Source organism: Rhinolophus hipposideros (assembly GCF_964194185.1).
Source record: "Rhinolophus hipposideros genome assembly, chromosome: 1".
In the NCBI taxonomy this organism is placed as follows: Eukaryota; Metazoa; Chordata; class Mammalia; order Chiroptera; family Rhinolophidae; genus Rhinolophus; species Rhinolophus hipposideros.
In genome coordinates this window covers 78,317,071-78,344,038 of record NC_138047.1, presented here as the reverse complement: position 1 = coordinate 78,344,038, position 26,968 = coordinate 78,317,071, and the positions used below count along the sequence as shown (strand labels likewise).

At 33.1% G+C, this 26,968-nt stretch overlaps 1 protein-coding gene across 4 annotated transcripts in view; it reads left to right on the top strand.

Annotated features, from left to right (window-relative positions):
* Nucleotides 1–26,968, top strand: part of PPA2 (inorganic pyrophosphatase 2) — a 90,854-nt gene that overhangs the window by 51,028 nt on the left and 12,858 nt on the right. For 2 of the 4 annotated variants that reach the window (XM_081045066.1, XM_081045067.1), the window contains 3 exons: nt 16,916–17,043; nt 19,513–19,598; nt 26,730–26,799. In XM_081045066.1, the coding sequence (XP_080901192.1) occupies nt 16,916–17,043; nt 19,513–19,598; nt 26,730–26,799 (284 nt within the window). Of the gene's footprint in view, nt 1–16,915; nt 17,044–19,512; nt 19,599–24,338; nt 26,800–26,968 lie in introns of those variants that run through there. The other 2 variants (XR_013993137.1, XM_081045068.1) reach the window with 2 other exon arrangements.

Sequence of the window (26,968 nt, the reverse complement as noted above, 5' to 3'; positions counted from 1 at the left end):
TTTGCTAAGTGAACACTGCTAGGGTTCTTGTAGTTATTTAAAAAATAAAGAATTTAATATGGTGTTTGATTTCCCTACTTCCTAAAACAAAATTTAATGCTGTCATTTAAGGGAAAAAATAGGGAATACATAATAATCTTAAGGGAAAATATTCATGTTAACCTTTGTAACTAGAAAGAATGGAGTTCAGTTTGCTTTCTTGTGCATGTACTGTTTGGTGTAGAAAGGGACTAGCATGTCATCATTATCATCCTAAAAGCTCTAACATTTCGGGGAGAATTACTGTATACCAAGGAACTATGCTGAATAGTTCTTTGGAATAGCCGTTTAATATTTATACAAGCTCAAGAAAGTTGTGCTAGTGTTCCCTTTTTGCCCCCTTTCAAATCAGGAAACCGAGGCACTGGTGGGGGGGTGTTAGTTAGTAACTTCTCTAAAGTTATGCAGAGAGCCATTGGAATCCAGTTGGACTCCAGAGACCAAGCTCTTCAGCATTGCATCACACTGCCCCCCTGAAAAATACTGGGGTAGTTGGATGTATTTGTTGCCTGGGACCATGTTGCTTTTGGGGAGTACTAGCCATTTGCTCTTAAATAATTTAGGCTTCAGTGGAATAATTATGATTAGAGGTCCCAGTAAAAAGATGGCTGTTTTGATCCTCATTCCTTTGATTTCCTTAAGTTATGTCTTAATAGGTCTGGGTGTGTAGGATTGGGGTGTGGGAGGAGGCAGTTGAGGAACAGGGACAAATTAAGTAAAATGTACTATAATTAAGAATAGAAATAAATTTCTGGGTATCTTTTGCCTCTATTTTGAACCATGACCCCTTTCAGTTAGCTTTTAGGTCTCAGTCAGTCATATTTCTATGATGTGGCGAAGAGGAGGGAGACCTAAATGCTAAAATCTTCTTGTGTTTGTTTAATGTAATCTTGGAAAAGTCATATAACCTCTTGAAGCTTTAGTTTCTTCTCTAAAGTTGATCCTCTAATCAGTAAATATTCCCAAGGGTTTTTCTCCCATCTCTGAATTTTGGTTCTAAGAAAATATTTTTAGATCATTATTTTCAGCTTGTCTTCTTCTAAAGTAGAAAGACCTAGATTTTCTTCAGAGTTAGTGATGAAGGAAACCCAATTTAAAGGATCATGAGATGGCTTCCTGGCGACATTGGCACATTTTTAGGTATTTATTGTAGCTTTTAAATGATGGAGCTGGAACTTCAGTGGAGGTCTGTCTGACCCAAAGCCTGATCTTTTAGCCACTTTGTTATATGCTTCATATTAAAATAAGATTAGAAAGAAATTTGAATTTCTATTATGTACAAGACATCCTGACGGTTTTCTTTTATTGGTCATGTAAAATTTCTCACGAAATGGTGATGAACATGTATATTTTTGGAAAAAGTTTACCCAGTCTCTTCTGAGAGGCTTTTTGAATACAACACAAATAGACCTCTATGTAGAATTACCTTGTTTGATATCACTTATTTTGAAGTGTATTAATTTCCATTATTTTTCATGAAAAATACATATATTTTAGTACAGGTGTTGATGAGAGTAGAATTTGTGGGAGAGGAGAATGGAGAAGGAAAGGCAACTACAGTGAAGGATACTGTTAATTACTCTGTGTATTCTGAAACATAGATATGTAGAACAGGGTGGGAAACACGAAAATCTTTTAGAGATTCTGAATAAGCACAAACTATTAAAAGAATTCACTGAACTGCAATCTCTATTTGTGATGCAGAAAATATAGTGAGTGTTCTGTAAAGAAACTGTTGTTTCTTGTGAATGTTTATAAAATGTCATTAAAAACATATGTTCTTGCTTCCCACAGATTTTGTTTAGAGGTCAGTGTGCACTTGATTAGCTCTGGGAGATCAGCACCCAAAGTATCGGAAGGAAAGCTTTGTACATTTGCGTCACTTCCTTTGGTAAAATCCATAGAATGGAAACTCCTTTTTTATTTATTTTTTTACCCTCTTTGGATAAAATTTCAAGTATGAGTCTTTTTCCTGGTGTCTTTTTTTGTTTTCTTTTAAATAATGCATGCAAAGAGATATGGCATTACATTTATGGTTTTATTTAAAAATAACAAAAAGTCCTCAGCTGATTATATGCTTTCCCTTCATGTTATGGTTTGGTGGAAACAATCTAGGTAAAAGTGTCATTTTAATTTTTTTTTTCTTTAGATTTTATTTGTGGAAGTGCAGGTGGTTCTCAATTTGGGAATGTGGGTGGGAAGTTAGAGATGGGAATGTATATAGTTTGGTAAAACTCCCTGGCTGATTCTGGTATGTTCCTCCAAGTTGAGAAATATTCCATTAATCTACCTATCTTTCTTTGCTGGTTGGATATTCTAATCTTGGATCTAGAATAATTGATAACAATTTTGCTATGCATTCAGTTAGGAGATCTAATCACCTAATCACATTTGATTATATCCCCCCCATACACACACCTGCTGCCCCATATTTAAAACCAATATATTTATGCCATTCCCTTCCAGACCTTGAGCAATTTACTTAACTTAGTGGAGCCACAATTTCCTAATTTACATAAAGAAAATAAATAATATCTAATTTACACGTTTTAAAGCGTCAGTGACGTACTATTACTGAGCATTATTTCATTTTTTTGCTAGTCTGATAGATGAAAATGGTATCTTGCTTTAATTTTGCATTTTTCTGCTCACTGCTGGGATGGAACATCTTTTTCATATATTTATTGGCTATTTGTACCTTCCTTTCTGTGAATTGCCTATACTTATTGTTCCCATTTTTCTTTTGAGTTGACATATTCTTTTGATATATAGGAGTTACTTGGATATTTTGGATATTTAATATTTGAATTTCAAATATTTTCTCCCTAACTGTAGAAAAACTGTTGCCTTTTGGCTTACAGATATTTTTATTTTTGATGTATTCCTTTTTATCAGTCATTTTTCTATATGACTTTAGCATTTTGATTCTTATTTAAGGATATCTTACCTCATTGTCAGAAAGATGTTTTTCTTTATTTCCTTTTTCTTTTATACTTTTTTAAAAAAAAATAATTGTGTCTTTAATCCATGTAGAATTTATTTTATTTTTTCCATGTATACAATTTTTCCATTACCGTTTAACAGAAAGATGTGTTCTCTCCCCACTATTTTTTTTAATTTTTATTTATTTAATTTATTGCACTGACAATTGTTAGTGAAATTACATAGATTTCAGGTGTACAATTCCGTATTACATCATCTATAAATCCCATTGAGTGTTCACCACCCAGAGTCAGTTCTCCTTCCATCACCATATATTTGATCCCCTTTACCCTCATCTCCCTCCCCCACCGCCTTACCCTCTGGTAACCACTAAACTATTGTCTGTGTCTAAGAGTTTTCGTTTCTCATTTGTTTATCTTGTTCTTTTGTTGTTTTTGGTTTATATACCACATATCAGTGAAATCATAGGGTTCTCTGCTTTTTCTGTCTGACTTATTTCGCTTAGCATTATACTCTCAAGATCCATCCATGTTGTCACAAGTGTTCCTATATCATCTTTTCTTACCGCCAAATAGTATTCCATTGTGTATATATACCACAACTTCTTTATCTGTTCATCTATCGAAGGACATTTTGGTTGTTTCCATGTCTTGGCCACCGTAAACAAAGCTGCAGTGAACATTGGAGCACGCGTGTCTTTATGTATAAATGTTTTCAAATTTTTTGGGTAGATACCCAGGAGAGGAATTGCTGGGTCATATGGTAATTCTATCGTAATTTCTTGAGGAACCTCCACACTGCCTTCCATAACCGCTGCACCAGTCTGCATTCCCACCAACAGTGTATGAGTGTTCCTTTTTCTCCACAGCCTCTCCAACACTTGTTGTTATTTGTCTTGTTGATGATAGCCATTCTGACTGGGGTTAGGTGATATCTCATTGTAGTTTTTATTTGCATTTCTCTGATGATTAGTGATGTTGAGCATTTTTTCATGTCTGTTTGCCATTTGTATGTCCTCTTTGGAGAACTGTCTCTTCAGGTCCTCTACCCAATTTCAATTGGGTGGTTTGTTTTTTTGTTGTTGAGCTTCATGAGTTCCTTGTATATTTTGGATATTAGCCCTTTATCGTAAGCACTGTTTTCAAAAATCTTCTCCCATTCAGTTGGTTGCCTCTTTATTTTGTCGATGGTTTCTTTTGCTGTGCAGAAGCTTTTAAGTTTCATATAGTCCCGTTCGTTTATTTTAGCTTTTACTTCCATTGCCTTTGGAGTCAAATTCATAAAATGCTCTTTGAACCCAAGGTCCATAAGTTTAGTACCTATGTTTTCTTCCATGCAGTTTATTGTGCCAGGTCTTATGCTTAAGTCTTTGATCATTTTGAATTAATTTTGGTACATGGTGACAGATAGCAGTCCAGTTTCATTCTTTTGCACATGGCTATCCAATTCTCTCAGCACCATTTATTGAAGAGGCTGTCTTTCCTCCATTGTATGTTTTTAGCTTCTTTGTCAAAAATTTTCTGTCCATATTTATGTGGTTTTATTTCTGGGTTCTCAATTCTATTCCATTGATCCATGTGTCTGTTTTTCTGCCAATACCATGCTGTTTTGATTATTGTAGCCCTGTAGTACAAGCTAAAGTCAGGAAGTGCAATACTTCCAGTATTGTTCTTTTTTCTTAAGATTGCTTTGGCTATTCGGGGTCTTTTGTGGTTCCAAACAAATCTGATGATTTTTTTGTTCTATTTCTTTAAAAAATGCCATTGGGATTTTGATGTGGATTGCATTAAATTTATATGTTGTTTTGGGTAATATGGCCATTTTAAGTATGTTGATTCTTCCAAGCCATGAGCACGGAGTGTCTTTCCATTTCTTTGTGTCTTCTTCAATTTCTTTCAAAAATGTTTTATAGTTTTCAGCATATAAATCCTTCACATCCTTGGTTAAGTTTATTCCTAGGTATTTTATTCTTTTTGGTGCAATTGCAAAGGGAATTGTTTTTTGTATTTCTTTTTCTGAGATTTCATGTTAGTATATAGGAATGCAATGGACTTTTGTACATTGATTTTGTAGCCAGCAACTTTACTGTATTCGTTGATTGTTTCTAACAGCTTTTTGGTGGAGTCTTTAGGGTTTTCTATATATAGCATCATGTCATCTGCAAAGAGTGATAATTTAACTTCTTCATTACCAATTTGTATGCCTTTTATTTCTTTCTCTTGCCTGATTGCTCTGACAAGGACCTCCAGCACTATGTTGAAAAGCAGAGGTGATAGGGGACAGCCCTGTCGTGTTCCTGAACGTAGAGCAAAGGGCTTCAGTTTTTCACCATTAATTATGAGATTAGCTGAGGGCTTGTCATATATGGCCTTTATTATGTTCAGGTATTTTCCTTCTATACCAATTTTATTCAGTGTTTTAATCATAAATGGATGTTGTATCTTGTCAAATGCTTTTTCTGCATCAATTGATATAATCAGATGATTTTTGTCCTTTATTTTGTTTATGTGATGTATCACATTGATGGATTTGCGGATGTTGAACCATCCTTGTATCCCGGGGATGAATCCCACTTGGTTGTGATGAATAATCTTTTTAATGCATTGTTGTATTCAATTTGCTAGAATTTTGTTTAGGATTTTTGCATCAGTATTCATCAGAGATATTGGTCTGTAGTTTTCTTTTTTTGTGTTGTCCTTACCAGGTTTTGGTATCAGGGTAATGTTGGCCCCATAAAATGAGTTAGAGAGTACTGTCTCTTCTTCAATTTTTTGGAAGAGTTTGATCAGGATTGGTATTAAATCCTGTTTAAAGGTTTGGTAGAATTCACTAGTGAAACCATCTGGTCCCGGACTTTTGCTTTTGGGAAGGTTTTGGATGCCTGATTCAATTTCGTTACTGGTGATCGGTCTGTTTAGATTTTCCAGTTCTTCATGGTTCAACCTTGGAAGGCTATATGTTTCTAAGAACTTGTGCATTCCTTCCAGGTTATTAAATTTGGTGTCATATAGTCCTTCAAAGTATTCTTGCATGATCCTTTGTATTTCTGTGGTGTCCGTTATAACTTCCCCTTTTTCATTTCTGATTTTGTTAATTAGTGTCTTTTCTCTACTTATCTTAGTGAGTCTAACCAAGGGTTTGTCTATTTTGTTAATCTTTTCAAAGAACCAGCTCTTTGTCACATTAATTTTTTCTATTGTCTTTTTGTTCTGTATTTCATTTAGTTCTGCTCTGATTTTTGTTATTTCCTTTCTTCTGCTGACCTTGGGTTTCACGTGTTCTTCTTTTTATAGTTCTTTAAGGTGTAACATGAGGTTATTTATTTGGGATTTTTCTTGTTTCTTGAGATAGGCCTGTAATGATATAAATTTTCCTCTTAAAACTGCTTTCGCTACATCCCAAAAATTTTGGTAGGATGTATTTTCATTGTCATTTGTTTCTATGTATCTTTTGATCTCTCCTCTAATTTCTTCTTTGACCCAGTCATTCTTTAAAAGTATGTTGTTTAATCTCCATGTAGATTAACATAATCTCCTTTATGTTTTTTCCTGCTTTCTTTTCGCAGTTGATACCCTATTTCAAAGCCTTGTGATCAGAGAATATACTTGGTATGATTTCAATCTTCTTAAATTTGCTGAGGCTGATTTTATGTCCCAATGTATGGTCTATCCTTGAGAATGTTCCATGCACACTAGAAAAGAATGTATAGTGTGATGTTTTAGGATGAAGTACTTTATATATGTCAGTTATGTCCATTTCATCTAATGTGTCATTTAGGGCTGCTATTTCGTTATTTATTTTCTGTTTGGATGATATATCCATAGCTATCAATGATGTATTTAAGTCCCCTAGTATAATTGTGTTTTGGTCAATTGCTCCCTTTAGTTCTGTTAGTAGTTGCTTGGTATATTTCGGTGCTCCCTGATTGGGGGCATAAATATTGATGACTGTTATGTCTTCTTGTTGTATAGTCCCCTTTACCATTATGAAATGTCCATCTTTGTCTCTTGTTATCTTTTTCACCCTGAAGTCTCTTTTATCTGATATCATTATGGCTACACCTGATTTTCTCTGGGTACCATTTGCTTGGAGTGTCAATTTCCACCCTTTCACTTTGAGTCTATGCTTGTCCTTGTAGCTAGATGTGTCTCTTGGAGACAGCAGATGGTTGGGTTTAGTTTTTTGATCCAATCTGCTACTCTGTGCCTTTTTATTGGTGAGTTCAGTCCATTTACATTTAGGGTGATTATTGATACATGAGGATTTCCTGTCATTCTATCTTTAGTTTTCTGATAAGGCTGTGTCTCCATTGTTTCTTTGCCTTTTTGTTGTTGTCTATTATTTCTGTGTGGTGGTATTCTATGTTGTTTCCCTCTGTTTCTTCTTTTATTACAGTATACATTTCAATTCTGGATTTTTTTCTGAATGGTTATCCTTAAATTTATGTAAAAGAAAGTTTGATGTTTAGAGTATTCCACTTTCTTCAGCACGCTTACTTTCTCCATTCCCATATTCCGGTTCAGGCCTTTACTCTCCCCCTTTTTATGTTGCCACAAATTATCCCTGTTGATGGTGGTCGAATAGCCTCCTTTAATATTTCTTGTAGTTCAGGTCGTGTATTAGAAAATTCCCTCAGCTTCTGTTTGTCTGGAAATGTCTTTATTCCTCCTTTATATCTAAAGGATATCTTTGCTGGATATAAGTATAAATAACATATTATACTTATATAATATAAGTGTATATATATATTATATACATAAGTATATAAGTATATATATAAGTATAATACAACTTATATATATATAAATAATATATTTTTATACAAATATATAATATATATACAAATATATAATATATACAAATAGTCTGTTTCTGGATTCTGTTTGGTGTCATTGATCTATTCCAATGCCAGTGTCACGTTATTTTAATTACTGTAGCCTCATAATAAAACATACGGTCATTTGTACATTGCCAAAGACATGTAGTCTTCCGTATATGACTTTTTTCTCTTCCGTAATGCTTTAGAGATTCATGTATATTATGTATTTTCTTCCATTTTATTGCTGAATAGTGTTTTAATGTTTAGATACATCAACTTATTCATCCATCTGTTGATGGAAGTTTGGGTTTCCAAATTTGGGCTAGTGTGAACAAAGCTGCTGCTATGAACATTCAAATACAAGTCTTTGTGTGAACATGTTTTTATTGCTCTTGGTTTAATAGCTAAGAGTCAGGTTACTGGGTCAAATGATAACTATATGCTTAACACCATAAGAAACTGTCCAACTATTTACCGAAGTGTCTATACTATTTTGGATTTCTACCGGTGGTTGCATGAGAGATCCAGTTGCTCCCAGAAACTCCATCCATTCTTTGTGCTTTTGTTTCAGATTATCTTAAACAATCAAGTGTCTTTTAATGAAATTAAGAGGAGAAATAACACACACACACACACACACACACACACACACACACACATTCTTTTATAGTTGCCATTTTCATGCTCATACATTTCATTATTTCCTGAAGATCTGTAGTTTCACCTGGGTTCATTTACCTCAACTTGAAGAGTTTAACATTTTTTGTAGTGCATATCTGCTAGTGATGAATTCTCCCAATTTTCATCAGTATGAAATTATCTTTTTCTGCCTTTGTTTTGAAAGTATAGTTTCACTGAATACAGAATTTTGAGTTACGGGAATTTTTGTAAAGATGTTCCATTTTCTTTTGGCCTCCATTGCTTCTGATGAGAAGTCAACTGTCAATGTATTGTTACCTAATAATGTGTTGGCCTTCTCAGATTGTTTTTAAAGACTTTCTTCTTATTCTTGGATTTCAGAAATGTTTTTGTGATATGCCAAGTTGTCCTTTCCTTTATATTTATCCTCCTTAGGTATACTGAACTTTGTGGATCCATTAGTTCATGTTTTCTTAACATTTGCTGAATTGTTTGCCATTACTTTTTCACATTTTTCTTCATCTTATTTTCTCTTGCCTTCATTCTGAGACTCATAATACAAATATTTTAGACCAGTTTTTATTTTCTCACAGGTCAGTGAAATTCTCTTCATGTCTTTTCAGTTTTTCTTTCTTACTGTTCTTAGACTAGATACTTTTTATTGATCTGTCTTCTACATTCCTAATTTTTTTCCTGCTGTATCCAAGTTCTGATTAAACCTATCTGATTTTTCATTTCACATACCCCCTCATGTTTTTCTTTTTTTGATAGTTGTATAGTTTCTATTCCTTGACTGAGATTTCCACATATTAATGCATTGTGACTGTATTTTCCTGAAAGTTCTTGAGCATATTCATATTAAGTACTTTAAAATTCTTCTTTGCAAGGGTTATCTCAGGATTGATTTCTGTTGACTGCTTTTTGTCTTGATTAGGAGTCTCAGAAATATTCCAGGATGTACACTAACTCATATGGTTGTCCTGCTTTTACCTGGTAACCGTTTTTGTTCCTTACTGTGTCGGCAGGATGCTTATCTTTCTGAGTATTTTTGGTCGTCTCTTTTTATATGTTGTCTATCTTACTGTGGGTTAACCTGAGGGAATGGATTGAAACATGAATTCAGTGCCTCATCTTCGTCAGAGATTTCTGTTTTCTGTAAAGCACATGCTTTGGAAAGTTTAGCATTGTTTTTAATTGCTGATAATTTGCTTAATATACTTTAACTGAGTGAAAGTCTCATTTCAGACATAAAAGTAATTTTATTTATGTATTTCTTCTGTGCCAAATGTTTAAAAAATGGTTATTTAAATTTAACTAAAACACGCTGGAAATTTAAAAAATAAATCTTTATAAGAACTAAATTGTAATAATATTAGAAATAAATGTAAATATGTCTCATTAAATAGGATATTAATTTCAAATTCATGTGAGTCTTAATCTTTCCCATAAGGAAAAAAGAAGTATGTTTATAGAAAAAGGTTGTGAATGTGTATGTGTGTATGTATGTCCATATGCTTCTTAAATGTTTTTAGTGCTTGTTTACATTGTTTATATCTATGTATAGCTACATTGATTTTTCAGTAGACTTCTACACATTAAAAATAACTGTCAAATTAATGAAAATATTTTAAATAATTTTCTAAATCATGAATTCATATTTGTTTATTTGTTGATTTATTTTTGAGAAATAAAGCATGTAAGGCTATTGGTTTGCCTCTGAGTATAACTTTGCATTCTGTGGACGAGGTTTTAGGGGATTGGAGGGCTGATAAGTAGTACTTGTTAAGCATTATCCCTTATTTTTAGTAGGTGATTTTCATATATTATTTAATTCTCACAATAACCTTAATTCCTTTTTCTTCATTTTATATTTCAAGAAACAAAGTATTTTCTCAAGGTGACACAACATGAGTGCCAGAATTGGAATTTGAACATAGTGCTGTTCAATTCCAAACAGGATGTTTTTCCTTGTTTACCTTATTTCTTATAAACTTTTTGAAGTTCTTATTGTCGTTATTTTCTGAATATTTTCAGCAAGAGTTTTGATTTTTCTTTTAGACCCCAAAAATTTATTTATTAAGTAAGCGTATGGTTTTTTTTTCTTTTTTTGTTTTTAATTTTTTAAATCATATATATAGTTGGGGGACTGGGTACAGTGTTTTTTGGTGGGTTAAAGAGTTATTTAAAATTTTTATTGTTGATCTTTAGATTTACTGTATTGTGCTTACTGAATATGTTGTCCTAATATTCTCATGACTCAAATTTCTTAATGTTTGTTTTTAGTACATAATCATTTTTAAAGTTCATTGGTACTTAAACATGTCTAAATCAAAAAGATCTCATACTTTACATATTTCTCTCTCTCTCTTTTTCTCTTTCTCTCTCTGTCTCTCTCTTTCTCTCTCCTCTCTCCTCTCTCCTTTCTCGTGTTGTTCATAGACTGTCTGTATAAAATGAATCTAATCAACTCAACTTTCACCTCATTTACATCATTACTATTTGTTTATTTGGCATAAATAGAGTATTGTCTTAAAGTGTGTTTAATTCTGAAATCTGGATAAATTGAAGCCTTGGCAAACACACATGATTAGAAACTCCCCCTGGTATGAAAGGATATTTTTGATATAAAAAGAATAGAACGAAACTTAAGTCACAAACCGCTTCTTTTTTTCTTTTTCCTTAGTAGGTCACAATTTGTGACATTAGGTTAGGTTAGGTTTTTTAAAATAACTTGATTACATAAAAGGTATGCAATAGCCCTGATTAAGGAAAAAGATAAGTCATAAACATTGCTTTAAAAAAAATGGAAAGTGTTATGACCCTCTCATGTCTACAGAGATATAATCATAGGTTTTGACTAAAATAGTTTAGATCGTTTTTTTGCATTTGTAAGTTTCTAAATCAAAATTAGTTAATAAATGGAAAATTCTGAACTTGGAATAATCAAATTGAACTTGAAAATTTGTTATTATGTTACATCATTACTTTCTGTTTTACTTTTTTAGCTAGCATTTAATAAATAAATTTATAAAATTTCCAATGGATTTATTTAGAACTATGATTATTTATGAATCTTGTATCTATAATTTTAATATAAATATTCTCTTAAGGAGACCCAATATAATCTTTGTCAGTTAAAGTTTCAAGGTTAAAAACAGCCCTGTAATAAAGTAAACCATGGCTATACACTATTTGTCAGAAGTTATGATACCTTATATGAAGCTTTTTTTTAAAAACTAGGGTGATACATACTTAGGTGACAGTTTTTACCTAATGTTTCAGACTAGTCCTTTTTAACGCTTTGATACTTTTAAGTTTTATGTAAGTCTGATCTTTATTGGTTTTTACTTTTTTTTCCCATTGACAATTCCTCTCAGTTCTACTTTCTACAGATATCCAAAATTGACCATTTGTCACCATCTCCATACAACTACAGTTGTCTAAGCTCTCATGTTACCTGTGTGGATCCTCTAAGTAGCCTCTTACTGGAGTTTCCTGCTTCCACTTCTTCCTCTATACAGTCTTTCCCTACACAGCAGATAGAGAGATCTTCCTGAAACATGTGCTGTTCTGCCCAGAACCCTCTAAGGCTTTCCCATTTCAAAGTAAAAGGTGGAGTCTTTGGTGTGGCCCTTAGAGGACTATGTGACTGGCCTATGGCTGCTTCTTTAATCTCATCTACATGCTCTTTCTTCACTCTGCTCTAAACACAGGGCTTTCTTACTGTTTTCGTCAAATATTTTATGCTTTATACTTCAGAATATTGGCACTTAACATCTTCCTCCCAAGATGACTCTTTTAAATATTTGAATGAGTTGCTCCCACACTTCATCCAAGAATTGACTAAAATACATTTTATCCGAGGTTGTCCCTGACCTCTCATATTTAACATCCTCTTTCTACCTCACTTGCAGAGCAATCTACATGCATAATTGTAAATTTTTTGTCTTTTTGTCATCTTTAACTGTTTTCTTACCCCATCCTAATTTGACAGCAGATATTTTTAGCAAGCTTATATATTCTCTATATAAGAATGCCTTCAAAACGTACAAATTAATTTTATAGAAACACAATCTCTTTTTTGTCCTGATAAAAGCACTGCCTCATATAATATTTTATTAAATCTCATAATTATAACTACAGATGCAGTTGGCATAAATGCTTTGGAAATAAACATACCTGATGCTTGCTAAAGCTGGAACTTACCTGGTGAAAGCAAAGTGTGAGTTTTATTGTAGAATTGTCTACCAGACTCAGTATACAGACTGTTGTGGACATCAATCAGAATATTTTAAAGAAGTTGTTGTTAATCGTCTGGGGACTTGATCAAGTAGTTCTTGATTAAAGGAGTTTGATTTGTAATTAAAAATAAGTGGAAATAAGTTTAGTTTGTTTACATAAAAGAGCTTTTCTAGATTATTCTAACTTTTGTTGTTGGATTAGTTCATCTTGAAAATAAACTACTGTTGTTTCCCCAAAAATAAGACCTAGCCAGACAATCAGCTCTAATGTGTCTTTTGGAGCAAAAATTAATATAAGACCCAGTCTTATTTTACTATAAGACTGGGTCTTATATAATTAATATGATATGATATGATATGATATGATATGATATGATATGATATATGATATGATATACTACCTGGTCTTATTTTACTATAATATAAGATCAGATCTTTATATAATATCATATAATATCATATAAAACCGGGTCTTATATTAATTTTTGCTCCAAAAGACACATTAGAGCTGATTATCCAGCTAGGTCTTATTTTCACAGCAACACAGTATGTGATTATAATAGAAACTTTAATATAAAGTTAATTCTCAAGATTTGGAATAAATGACTACCATAGAATTGCTGCTTTTCTTAAAATAACGTTGTGAAAAAATATATCCAATGAGAAATTCTGGATATGGATAATAGTGATGGGTACACAACATTGCAGATCTACTTAGTGCCACTGAATTATGCACTTAAAAATAGTACATTTTGTTATATATATTTTACCATAATAAAACTAAAATAAAAATATATCTACACTTAATATTCTCTTAATGTAAATAAAACCTGTGACAGTATTACTGTGCAATGTAGAAGAAAAAGCAGAATTTGTGGAATTAGGAGACTTATATTTATATAATGTAGTATTTCCTTCTTATCCGCAGCTTTGCTTTCCACAGTTTCAGTTTCCCAATGTCAATTGCAGTCCAAAAATACTGGGTGTGCCAAAAAAATGTATGCAAGTGGACACTTTGGTCAACATTGCTCAAGCAGTAGTTCACCATAATCAGAAGTGTCTGGACGCTGATGGTAACCACTTTGAGCACCTCTTGTAATTGCAGGTCAATGTGACTTGTATTCATCTTTTGTTACCGTTATACATTGAGTATTACAATTTTAATACAGTTTTCCTTTCTTAAAATGTGCATACATTTCTTTGGCAGTCTCTGTGTTAAATGGAAAATTCCAGAAATCAGCAATTTCTAAGTGTTAAATTGTGCTCTGTTCTGAATAGCATGTAAAATCTCATGCTGTCCCACTCCATCCTGCCCAGGAAGTGAATCATCCCAGTGTCCAGCATCTCCACGCTGTACATATGCTACCTGCTCTCAGTTACCAGCTTGGTTATTAGATCCTTTGAGAGAGACCATGACATAACTTTTATTACTGTATATTGTTGTGATTGTTCTATTTGATCATTAGTTATTATTAATCTCTTACTGTGCCTAATTTATAATTTAAAGTTTATCATAGATCTGTATGTATAAGAAAAAGCATAGTATATACGTATATAGGGTTTGGTATTATCAGAGATTTTAATCATCCCCTGAGGGGTCTTGAAAACCATATCCTACACAGATAAGGGGAGATTACTGTACTAGGTTTACCATCAATGAGTTAGATCAATTTTGGCAAATCTTCTATATTTTCTTATCTGTAGTTTTCTTATGTTTCACATGAATGTGCTTATTCTTCTTAACTCTCAGGAGGTTTATGAGGAACAAATGAGGTTATTTTTATAAAAATCTTTTGTAAACTGTAAATCAGTTTATAGATTTTAGGTGGAATTATCTATTTTCAGATGAGTAAGTCATTGAACTCTTGGTACTGCATATAAGATTTGGCTTGAGGCATTTGTTATTGAGGTTTAAAAATTTTTTTTTAATTGCTTATTTAAAATTTTGGCTTTGCCTTTTTGTGAAAATGCAGCTTTTTTTTCGCCAGGATATAATTAATTGAGAATGGAAAAGTTTATATTATATGTGGAGAGTTCCACTTCTTATTGGTATTATTATGTTTTTGTTTGTTTTTTTATTGATATCTTTGCTTAACAGGTTCTCTTCATAAGTTCTGATAAAAAAAGCCTCCTAAGCTGAGATATTGGATAACTTAGCTCTTCCTTTTCTTATTTGAAATCAATGAATTAAAAAGCAGTAATCAAAAAAAGTTTATACATGAGATAGAAAATGGCAGATTGAGTGAGCTACAATGATGAAGTCATAAATCAGATTAAGTTAGAGAAACTTACTTATTTTGGACATTGATTAAAGTGCTTTTCTGGTTGCTTACCTTCAGTGGACTAAAATATTTTTTCTTTCCTCTGAATAAGAAAACAGTGAGTTGGAGGAACTCAGTATTAGTTAATTTACAGAGACTTTTTTTTTGCAAAAATAGAGAAAGAATGTAAGAAAATGAGTCATAGAAAACTTACCTTAGAAAGCTCTTTTAATAAGATAAGCAGAAGAAAATTATCAGAATTTAAAGAGGAAACAACATGTATTAGGTGAAATATTTATGAAATATACTATTTGGGGCATGACAAAGACCTCTATGACCTAGAATATGATGTGTAATAATAAAAAAAATAATTTACTATGGTAAACATCTTCCATCATTTACTCAATAAATATGTATTGACTGATTAATAGAGCAAGTGTAGCCTGGGTTCAGTTTCAAGTTTTTCTTTTCCCCTTAGTTAGTTGTAATGTTTCTGCTTGTTTGCTCCAGAATTACTTTAGATAGATGTGTGGCCTATTTACATATTTTTAAATTTTTAATTCGAGTGCCTTTAGGCAGCATACTCAATCTTTTGTTTGCCTTGGTCTCTGCCGATCCTATGGTGTCTGCCTTCCCACACTCATGTTACTTTGTAAAACATCTGGCCTCCAGAGGCATATGTAACTCTTTCTAAATCATTATATAACAGGCAAAAGACAAGCATAAAAAGCAAATGGATAATTCCTGTCTGTTTAACCCATGCCTGCAAAATGTGTATTACCTTTTCTTGTCATGCCTGGTGAGAGAGGAATTCCACAAGACTTGGAGGAACAAGTCTGAAACTATATGATCTTTCAATTATCTCTATGTATAGTTGTCTTCTCCTGTTTTTATGTATAACTTTCTGGTTTTTCAAGTGCTACCAAGTCTGTATGTCATTTGCCATAATATACTGTGCATAAAGGTTGTGCTAAATTAAATGTTAAGCCACAGTGTGGTGGAGAGTAAAGACTTCTAGTTTTATCTAGTTATTTCTCATACTTTTTGAATTGATATCTATTGGAAATTCCTCAGGGACCTTTTTGGGGATGGGGACTGTTATTAATTCAGTAATGTTTCCAATTATATTTAAATGAATGTCCTCAAAATGTAATAGTTAAGCTGTTTATGTGGTAGTAGAACTTAAAAATAAATCGTGTAAATCATTACAGATTTTGAAATTAAATACTGAACCATACAGGTATCATCACTCTTTAAAATTGCGCTGTCTGCATTCTCTTTCGTACTCTGCTTTATTTATAGCTCTTTTCACCACTTAATGTAGTATGTGTTTATCTGTTGCCTGTCTTTTCTACTGTGTAAGCCATGAGAGCAGGGACTCGTTTTGTTTACTGTTCTATTTTCCCACTTAGAACAGTGTCTTACACAAAATGAATGAGAAACTTTACTAAATATTTGGTATGTACGTGCATAAAACCCTTCTCATTCAACTTTAGTATGTTCTCTTCTGGGCACTGCCCTCTTCATTCTATAATCAGTGTTCTTTTAGCTTAATATTTCTAGCACACTTATCCTGATGTTGTAACTTCTCCTATTCAAAGCCCTCCATTGCTCACATAGGCCTTAAGTACATCTCACTTAATCTTCTCACTTCATTGTGGTTTGTCTATTCGTCCTTTTCCTTTAATTAGATCTCTGAGCTCCATGAAGAAGAAGAACTTGGTTGCCATCTTCTACCTATCTTCTGTACTAATACAGTGCCGGAAGGTGCTCATGAGAGTAGAACTAGGGAGTAATATTTTACATATGCAAAAGCAGATGTCCAGAGGTGCTAGGACACATATCGATGGTTGTGCCGCTGGTTAGCAGAGTTGGACCAGAACCCATGTTCTCTGCCTCTCTCGGTCCAATGCTGTCCCACTAATAGGAATTTTGATTTTTAATGAAGAGTCTTTTTGTTTCTTCATTTACAGATATTGATGATGTTAAGAAGTACAAGCCAGGTTATTTGGAAGCTACGCTTAATTGGTTTAGATTGTATAAGGTGCCAGATGGAAAACCAGAAAACCAGTTTGCTTTTAATGGAGAATTCAAAAGCAAGGTAAAGATGATAATCTTTATTTTAAATAAATGTACCTCGGGATAACTGTACAACACTTTTTCATGTTGGGGTTCCTTATATGAATATTTATATATAGCATGATAACAAATGTTTTTTACTGACTTCATAATGAAGGACTTTTTATCATTTTAATTAAAAATTTTTCTCAGATCCTCTTACTGAATCAATAAGGCTAATAAATATATCCATCGGTTGATCTCTCCATATCTCTTTTACCTCAGAAAATGAAGAATTTCCATGATGAGTCTAAATTCTTCAAATTCCGTATGAAAAAAACCTATTTACTGTTCTGGAAAGGAGACAGCTACCTACTATTAGTGTAAACCCATAGGGGCTTATTTCCAGTGTGCTCGTTCTACCATGACTGAATTAAACTGCCAATTTAAGAAAGCATTTGAATTATCTTACTGTCATAGGATTTTTCTATTAGAATACCATAAAGTTACCATAAAGTGTCTCTAATAAGACACAAATGGAGAAAATAGGCCAAAGAGTTAGTCTAAAACATGAAATAGTTTTTGAAAGTTATTACCACTATATAAATTACACATTATAAACCAGCATTTAAGGGTAGTAATAAGTAAAATATGTTTTGTAAGTAAGTCAACCATGTGAATGAAAAGTTAAAATTTACACTAAGTATTTTGCTTTACAAGAATTTATTACCAGCCAGGGGTGACGACCCTGCACCCCTCACCTCCTAAAAAAAAAAAAAGAAATTTATTGCCAGACAAAGCATTTTTTTAAAAGGCACATTAAAAACCCTGAAGCTCTTGAGGGCTGTGTGTAGAATTATTAAATGTAAATAAAACTATTAGATTGGATTCTCTTTTAAATATGAGACGTTGAAATTTTATAATTTTTAAAAAATCTTTTTCCTCAAAGAAATACGATATATTTTATATTTGAAATAATATGAATTTCAAACATATATATAGAACTTATGTGGCCCTTTATTGCCCCAGTCAGGGTAAGACGGCCAATTTAAGAATTTGTAAAAGGTGTTTTGTTTTTTTATTTCATTTTGACAAACATGAATTCTTTTCTACATGAAGACTAGGTCATTTATATAACCTCACTTCAGAAAAATAATCATTTTATTATTTGCTTTTTATCATGCTGTTTAAAATATAATGCCTAACTCAGGAAAATTAAGTTGTGCCTCTTGAGCATGGTTGAAAAGATGGCCTCTGCGCTATAATATAGATTTTTCCTGCCTACTCCTTTAAGCTAGTTCTGGAATTAATTCTAAATAATTGCAATTATCTGAGCAATTTAGCTTAAAATCTTCCCTTGTATTGTTAAGATAATAAATGGACTTATTGTCCCATATCTTGAGACCCCAGCACAACCTCATTTAGAATTAAGCCATTCTCCTTTATCTGACACAATAGCAGACCTGAGCCAACTTTTTAGAAGTAAATTTCCCATTATTATTACAAAAAAAAAATTGTTTTTTCTTTTTAAGGGTTTGAGCAAAAATTGATTTGAGGAAAGGGGCAGTGCTAAACTGGAAGTGGTTAGGAATGGTTCCCCCAAGATTCTCTATTTTCTTAATTTCTTATTATAATTTGTTTAGTTGTCACTAAGGGAGAAAGCAGCTAGTATGAATTCGTTAATACATAGGGACTCTCCTTAAGGAAAATTAGAAACATTTTGGGAAAATATATAAAGAATTTTCTAGTTTGGAATAATAAAGCAAGCTTTCCTTAGATGGTATTGCTAGATTATACATCTAGCAAGAGGTGTATCTGTTGTTGATGTTGCATTTTTAGATACCACATGAATTCATACGAAGGAAATTTTGAAAATGGGAAAGAGGTTTGCTACCTTTGGACAGTGGATAGTCTAAAATAAGATTATGCAGTTAGACTGCAGTTTCGATGACAATGAAATTAAAAGATGAATGCTTGCTCACAAGCTAGGAACTAGTCTAAACACTTTACATACAACATCTCATTCATTCTTTTAATAACTGTGTGATTTGAATCAGTAGTTGGCAAACTTTTTTCTGTAAAGGACCAGATAGTAAATATTTTAGACTTTGTAGGTCATACGATCTGTCACAACTACTCAATTCTGTCATTGTAACACTAAAGCAACCATAAGGCAGGCACAGATGAATGGGCATGACTGTGTTCAGTTAAACTTTATTTACAAAAACAGGTGGCAGGCTGGGTCTGGCCCACAGGTCCTGGTTTGCCAACCCTTGATTCAGATTATCCCCACTGCATTCCATTTTATAGATGAAGAAATTAAGATTTAGTGAGATGAAGTCACTTGCCCAAAGTCAAAGAGCTGGTAAATAAGGGTGTCAGAATTTATACTCAGGTTTGCCTGATTCCAGAACTCATGTTCTTAACAGTTGATTGTCAGAGTACATTTAATGTTAGTATCCTATGTTACTAGTAATGGTGTTATTCCTGTCTTTTTTTGGTTTGGAACCAGGCTTTTGCTCTTGAGGTTATTAAATCTACTCATGAATGTTGGAAAGCATTGCTTATGAAGAAGTGTGATGGAGGGGCTATAAATTGGTAAGAATTTGTTTTTTCTACATAATGTTATTTTATTATTAATTGGTACTGAACAGCCATATACTACTACTCAGATCTGATTTTTTTTTCAAAAGAGAATTGCAGTTTTTTTCCCCACTTAGCAAATACTTATGGAGCACCTGTTTGGAAGGCATTCCCAAGTGCTGGCACCATGAGGCTAGTGATTGACACGGTCCCATTTCTCAAGGTATTTATAGTTTAGTGAGGGCGTTTAAAATAATAATGTTATAATAATATATTATGGTATGTGCAAAGATAGAGTGAAAAACAGCAATTCTTCAACATGTAAACATATGGCTATTTTATTTACTTATAACTACCGTGTCATTTCTTAATAAGAACAGTGAAAGCCTGCTTGTCCAACAAGATCTGGATCAAACAATGTTGATATATAACTCAATCATTTTATTTTACTTTAAAACATTCACAAGTCCCTTGATATAAGGTTGAGACCTTTTCTATATAGATTATATATTCTAACATAATATACATAATCGAAAATAAAGATCAGATCCTGTAATCCGTAAACTACTTACAATTAAATACTCTTACATATTTTTAGTGTTCTTTTTTCTAACCTTTTATGGTTGCTTACCCATACCTGACTTGACATCAAGTTTTTAGAGTGATTCATCTTTTTGTGGCTTTTTAGAGCCTTGACAATGTTTACAGCCTCAGTAGCTTTAGATCCTACTTAGTGTTCATAGAAACAGTTCTCTTTCCACACTCCCTTCATTTACAAGCATAATTACTGCTTACATTATGAAACTATAGTAACAAGGACAACTGACATAAGCAGGTTTGGAAACAAAAACAGCTGACTCTTGGTAAGCCTAAATGTAGGAAGCAAAAGTACATGGTCATTCTGGAGAGGAGATACTACCCAACTTCATCGTTCCTTTCTATGAATCATAAGAAATTTAGGAAGCTGTTCACTCTGAGCAAATACTGATTGAGGGTCTACTTCAGGTCCTGTCCTGATACAGGATTACTGCTGTGAATGCAATTTAAATAAGAGTCCCTGCTCTTTGGGAGCGTAAAGTCTGGAAACAAGAGAGACATCAGAGAAGTCATTAGAATGAAGTAGTCTGATGGAGTAAAGAAATAGTCTCAAGGAATATTTTATCCGAGTCATCAAAAGACTCATCTTGCTTATGACACAAACGCTTGGGCATTTTAGCTTCACATTCTATTTCTCATGCTAGCTAAAGTAACACTTCAACTCTTTGAAGTTCTGTTTTCTTACCTCTTATGCAAACAACTCTCTTTTCTTCAATATAGTCCTAAAATTTAGGCAGTTATTTCTAATTTAAATAGTACAATTTATTAACAAAGAAACGGAATATAATTAGTCTTCTACTCCTGATTATCCTAGTAACCAGTAGACTGAGTTATTCTTCATGGTCAGATATTAATGTGATGAGCTAAAAAAGAAGAGATCTCTAATTGTCTTAAGAGGTATCTTACTTATCTCCTTCTTAGTCATAATTCTGAAAACTTCTGTAGTTCTTGGTGGGATTGTGTGTTTCCCAGGTCTCCTCAGCTACACAGCTGAAGATAATCTCTGTGGATAGTTTTTCTACAGCTTTATATCATTACTTCTGTGTTGATTCTAATTATCTTTACTCCGAAGGTAACCTTATTTCTAAGCTCTGGTGTCATTTTGCTCTAGTACTCTTGGTAATGATAAGGATTTCATTAATAAGAATTGACATTTATTGAACTCTATACTGTCTTCCAGGTTCTAAGTGTTTTATATGTGTTATCTAATTAATACTCGTAAGAACCCTGTAAGATATGTATCATTATCTCCATTTTACACATGAGGAAATTGAGAACGCACTGAGATTAAGTGACCTAAGGTCACACTGATGGTGGAGCCAGAATTTAAGACAGATTCCAAAGCTTCTCTCTTAGCAGCTATATTCTGCCTCTACCATTTTAGAGAATACAACAAAATTAAAAATTTTCAGCTTAAAAATTATCACAGTATAAATCTCTGGATATAAATGATATGCATCTAGATAATTTAAAGTCAAAATCTTTAGAATTTTAATTCATTTTTCCATTATTTTTATCATTGTTTGTAAAATATATTCAGAGTAATTAAGTTTGTATTTCCTTGTCTTTACCGAATGAATTACTTATTTTCCTTAGTTCCTTAAAAATGTATTGTTATTGCTCTAGCAAACTGTGTCCCCCTTCCAGTTTAACCTGCTTCTTCACTTAGTTCAGTTTAGGGCTATATTATCACAGTGGTTCTCTCAAACAACACACAGTGCATCTGAATTACCTAAAGAAACTGTTAGAAAATTCAAATGCATTGTCCCCTTCTTTAAACCTAGTGAATCAGGATCTCTAAGGAGTATGGTCTAAGCCTCTATATTTTTTGTTGTTGTTGTTAGTTTCAGGTGCACAAGACAAGGTAATACTGATGTAGATGCTTGATCAATGTACTCTATATGTTTTAAAAGCTCCCTAGGTGCTTCTAATGACCCTCTGTGTGAGAACCATCAAATCCAAACTTCTAGAAGAGCAAACAAGGCCTTCCAAGATTTGGCCCCTGCTACCTGTCTAGTCTCATTTTCCATCACTTCTTGCCTATTTCATGTTCTAACAACTTAGAATCATGTGTCACTCCTCACAAACACCATGGTGTTACTGACCTCTAGGCTGTTACTCATTCTGTTTCCTTTGCCATGATTGTCTTCTCATTTTGTGAAGTGACTTCCTTACCTTTTAAGACTTAATTTTGACTTCATTTTCTCCAGGAAATATTCCCTCATAGGAGCCCTGTGCCAGCTAAGGTGCCAGTGCACTCTGTGTTGCCCCTCTGTGTCCTCTCGTTTCATCTACCACAGCTATTAACTACAGAACCCCCTCCCCCCATCTGCAGTTTTGCTTTCTGTGATTTCAGTTACCTGCAGTCAACTGTGGTCTGAAATATTAAATGGAAAATTCCAGAAATAAACAATTTATAAGCTTTACGTTGAGCACTGTTCTTAGTAGTGTGATGAAATCTCACGCTGTCCTGCTCTGTCAAGTCCAGGACGTGAGTTATCCCTTTGTCCAACATATCTATACTATATACGCTCCCCACCCATTAGTCACTTAGTAGCTGTCTCAGTTATCAAATCGATTATCAGAAAGAGAAAGACCACATTCATCTAACTTTTATTAGAGTATGTTGTTATTAATTGCTCTATTTAATTATTAGTTATTGTTATTAATCTCTTACTGTACTGAATTTGTAAATTCAATTTTATCATATGTATGTATGTATAGGCAAAAACATAGTGTGTAGAGGGTTTGTTACTATCCGTGGTTTCAGGTATCCACTGGGGGTCTTGGAACGTATCCATGGTGGATAAGGGGGACTGCTGTACTTGCTTTATGGATATGTCTCCTCTGGAATATAAGTTCCTTGAAAGCAGATGAAGCCCTAATCATCTTTATGTTTCTTATCTGACATGTAATAGCTACTTAATAAATACCAATTGGAATAAATTGTTGAATGATATTTTAAAGCCAACAAATATTTGTTGTTGTTGTTTTTTAATCCAGTGGTGACTATTCTATTTCCAGGAGCACTGCATTTACTAAATTTTTTAATTGATATTTTGATTAATTATCCTTTTCAGAGTGTTTTATTTTTATTCTTTTTTTCCACTGTTTAATATTGACCCTGAAAGCTACATATTCTTTTATAAGAGAGAATTTCATTATTTCTATTCTTACCTAATATAACTTTAAGCTCTTTTGTAGGACAAATATAGATTTTTGCCATTTGGGTTTATGCTTCAACTCCTTTCACCCTCTCTTCAGCCACAGTTTATTTATCTATTTTAAAGAAATCTGAAATCTACTATTCATTTTACCAGTTTATTTTACTTCAGTAATAATCACTTATTCTGATCCATTGGTCTTCCAAATTTTTCAAGTTTTGATTGAGTCTTGAATGTCCTTCTAGTTGTAAAACTGCTTTAACTTATCATTTCTGTACTCATAAATTGTTTTATATTGTAACTCCTCTCCTGTTTAATATGTTCTATACACTACTATCAGAATTGTCTTTGAGAAAGATAAATGTAGTATCATTTTCATGCTTAAAAACTTCATATGGTTCCCCTCACTTATGGTATATAACCCAGCTCTTTATATGAAAAAATGTGTCCATACCTACTTTGCCAGCCTCATGTTCTGCCACCTCCTATCTCACTGTCTTTCTTCCATGAATGTCTGTTCATTCTTCAAGAAGCAATTTAGATGTCACCTCTGCAAAGAATTTTCATTTTTTTCTGGATAGAATTAACTGTATTCTCACCTGTCTCTTACATAGTAGTTGTACACACCTTGAGTTGTACACAACCACTCAAGTTGTACACAAACTTGAGTGGTTTATTATTTTATGCTCTTCACTGAGTTTGTACCTTAACACTTAGTGACAGGACTTGACACATGGCAGGTAGTTTAAATATGCTAACTGAATGAATATATATCCAAATTGTTTAGGTCTTGAAATTGTTTTTTTTTCTTTTACTTTTCTAGAGGCAGGTGTATTTGATCTATATACAGATAACTCCAGTTCTTTTAACTTTGTGTAGATTTACTTCAGTGTCACTTTTCTTCTACAAACTCAGGAGACGATGACCCAAAATCATTGTCATTCTTATCTGTTTAAATTTTCTCTCTCCTCTTTCCTTGATCACTTTGCTGTAGAGTGAAAAACCTTGGCAAATCTACCTCCTGGACACTGTCTCATGAGTGTGGGCCTTTGTCTGAATTGAGATTCTCTGGAAAAAGGATAATTTCTCTTTACTAAAGTTCCATATTGCTGGCTGTAAATTTCATCTTTTATGTTTCTGTTTATTATTTGCAGGTAATTTTCTATTTCTATTTTGATTTGATCAGCTATTGTGCACTATTATGTCTCTATTAATATTCTTTTTTATTGTTTTCAAATGCAACTTGGATTTGTTGTACACAGCATTTTTGGTATTGCTCTTTTGTTCTAATGTCATGTTTGTTTACTTTGGTCTGCAAGCCTGTGTATGGGCCCTATAAAGTGTATAAATTTAGAACAAAATATTTGGTATCTCCTTTTAAAATGGAAAGCAGCACATTCTTTTTAGTCCTTATATTTAATCTCACTTGTAGTAGACACCATCAGCGTAGTCATCTTTCCTTTAAGTGATATTTTCTGCTACCTACTCCTCTTGTAGGCCATTGTCAGGTTTGAGAGCTAAAATGAACCGTAAATATTATAAGTTCCGTGGGGGCTTTGTGGTTCCATATTGTATCCCCAGCATCTAGAAATGTCCCTAATAGATATTATAATAATTTTTGAATCAATAAATACATATGAAATAGTGTTAATTATTTTTACATAAGGTCCAATTCAGAGAAAATAAAAATGTTCTTGATAACATGCCTTTTGTTGTAGCTTCAAACATTCAAAGTAAAAATCATTTCATTAAATCCCGAGGAAAGTGTATTGTAACCCAAATTGGACACTTTTTTTTAAACTAATAAAAGGATGTCAGTGAGGAAGTTGGCACTGTTTTTAGCTAATAAAATGCTAATGTGAGTGCCTATTGCAGTAATAGTAACAAGGGACTTTGTACTCGTTCACCTTTAGGTTAGCATATCATGCAAGATTTTTTTTTTTTTTAGTTTCAGGTGTACAAAACAATGTAATAGACATTTACACCCCTCACGAAGTGATAACCCTTTTCCCCCAATCTCCTACCTCTCTGACATTGTATATAGCTGTTACAATTCCATTGACTCTATTCCCTATACTGTACTCCACATCCTATATTAAATTAGAGTTGACATTCAGTATTAATCAGCTTCAGCTTCAGGTGTGTACTGCAGTGGTCAGGCAGCTACACCATCTATGAAGTGGTTTCCCTAAAGAGACAAGTGTCCCTTGTACAGATGGCCTTATCTTTTTCAATTTTTAGTTTACTTAAACATGGGATGTAGAGAAGACAATACAAAATAGTTTGAAGATGATATTGCCAACTTTCATCAGTTTTATTCATGTCAAGAATGAAAATAAATCCCATGTTTTGAGTCTGGATAGAAAGCAAAATGACGAGTTATGATAATTGCTACATACCCAACATCTGATTGTAGACAGATGCAGTTAAAAAGATAAATAGACAGATCTTCATATCCTATATATCCCAATACATTCACAAAGCCATTGTGAAAATAAGTTTGATTTCATATATACCGTAGATCCACTTGAGGGCAAGTGTGTGTGTGTGTGTGTGTGTGTGTGTGTGTGTGCACGCGCGCGCTCTGTTAGGAATCTGCTAATCACCTTTCCCCTGTGTTTTAAAAAATTTATCGGTCTTTAACTCTCTTCTGACCACTTCTTTCTGTATCCATTTTAATCTGCTGATTTCTTTGATGAAATTTTTAAAAATCAGACTTAATATGTTTGAGAGGAATGATGCCTCTGCTTTCATCTGTGAAGTAGGAAATGCGTCATGGGTTGCCACCCATGCTTGCGGAGATACCGTGCCATTCCCCATTGTGTGGAAGGCTTTTGACTTTACAGAGCCTTTATCGATCATGGAAGGAGCTGCTGTCTTATGCATACTGAACTTCCTTACTTCTAAGAAAACTGAGTTTTCATATTCATATGGTGTTCTCTCATCAACCACTCTTAGCTTAATCTTCCATATCTGTCTAAGGAATAGATTCCACAGCATCTTCCAGTAGCCAATTACAATGTTTATCACCTCACTTAGAAGAAAATTCTTCCTTGCAGTCATCATTCTGTGGGTCAAATTTTTTTTTTCTTTTCTTCAGTAAAGGTGATGTGTAGTTTGGGTATAATGTTTTAAATGTAGCAGGAGATTATTTAGATTGTACACTATCATTTATTTATTTTTTTTGTAGAGTGCAGTGCTGTGGAGCAATTTATGTTTTTAACCTTGCCTAAAAGAATATAAGAATCTCAGTTGTCCTAAATTATATTCATTCAGGTTCTTTCATTAGCTGTAATCATACTCGTTGCAGTAGAGTTGTTTTTCTTTTTTGGTCATTGCTCCTTTTTTATCCTGTGTAATAATAACATGCTCTGTTCATTTGCAGCACAAACGTGCAGGTATGCGATAGTCCTTTCCATTGTACTCAAGAGGAAGCAAGATCATTAGTTGAATCGGTAAGGGAAATGTCCAAGGCATTCTTTAATCTTAATGTCATGAGGAAGTCTAGCGGAAATTCTGAAAAATCTAGCAATGACCTGTATAAAGTCTTTTGGGAAGCAAAAAGTTAAAAATAACATTAAAATCTATTTTTTTAATCCAGGAAATTTAAGTCAAAACCCTTAA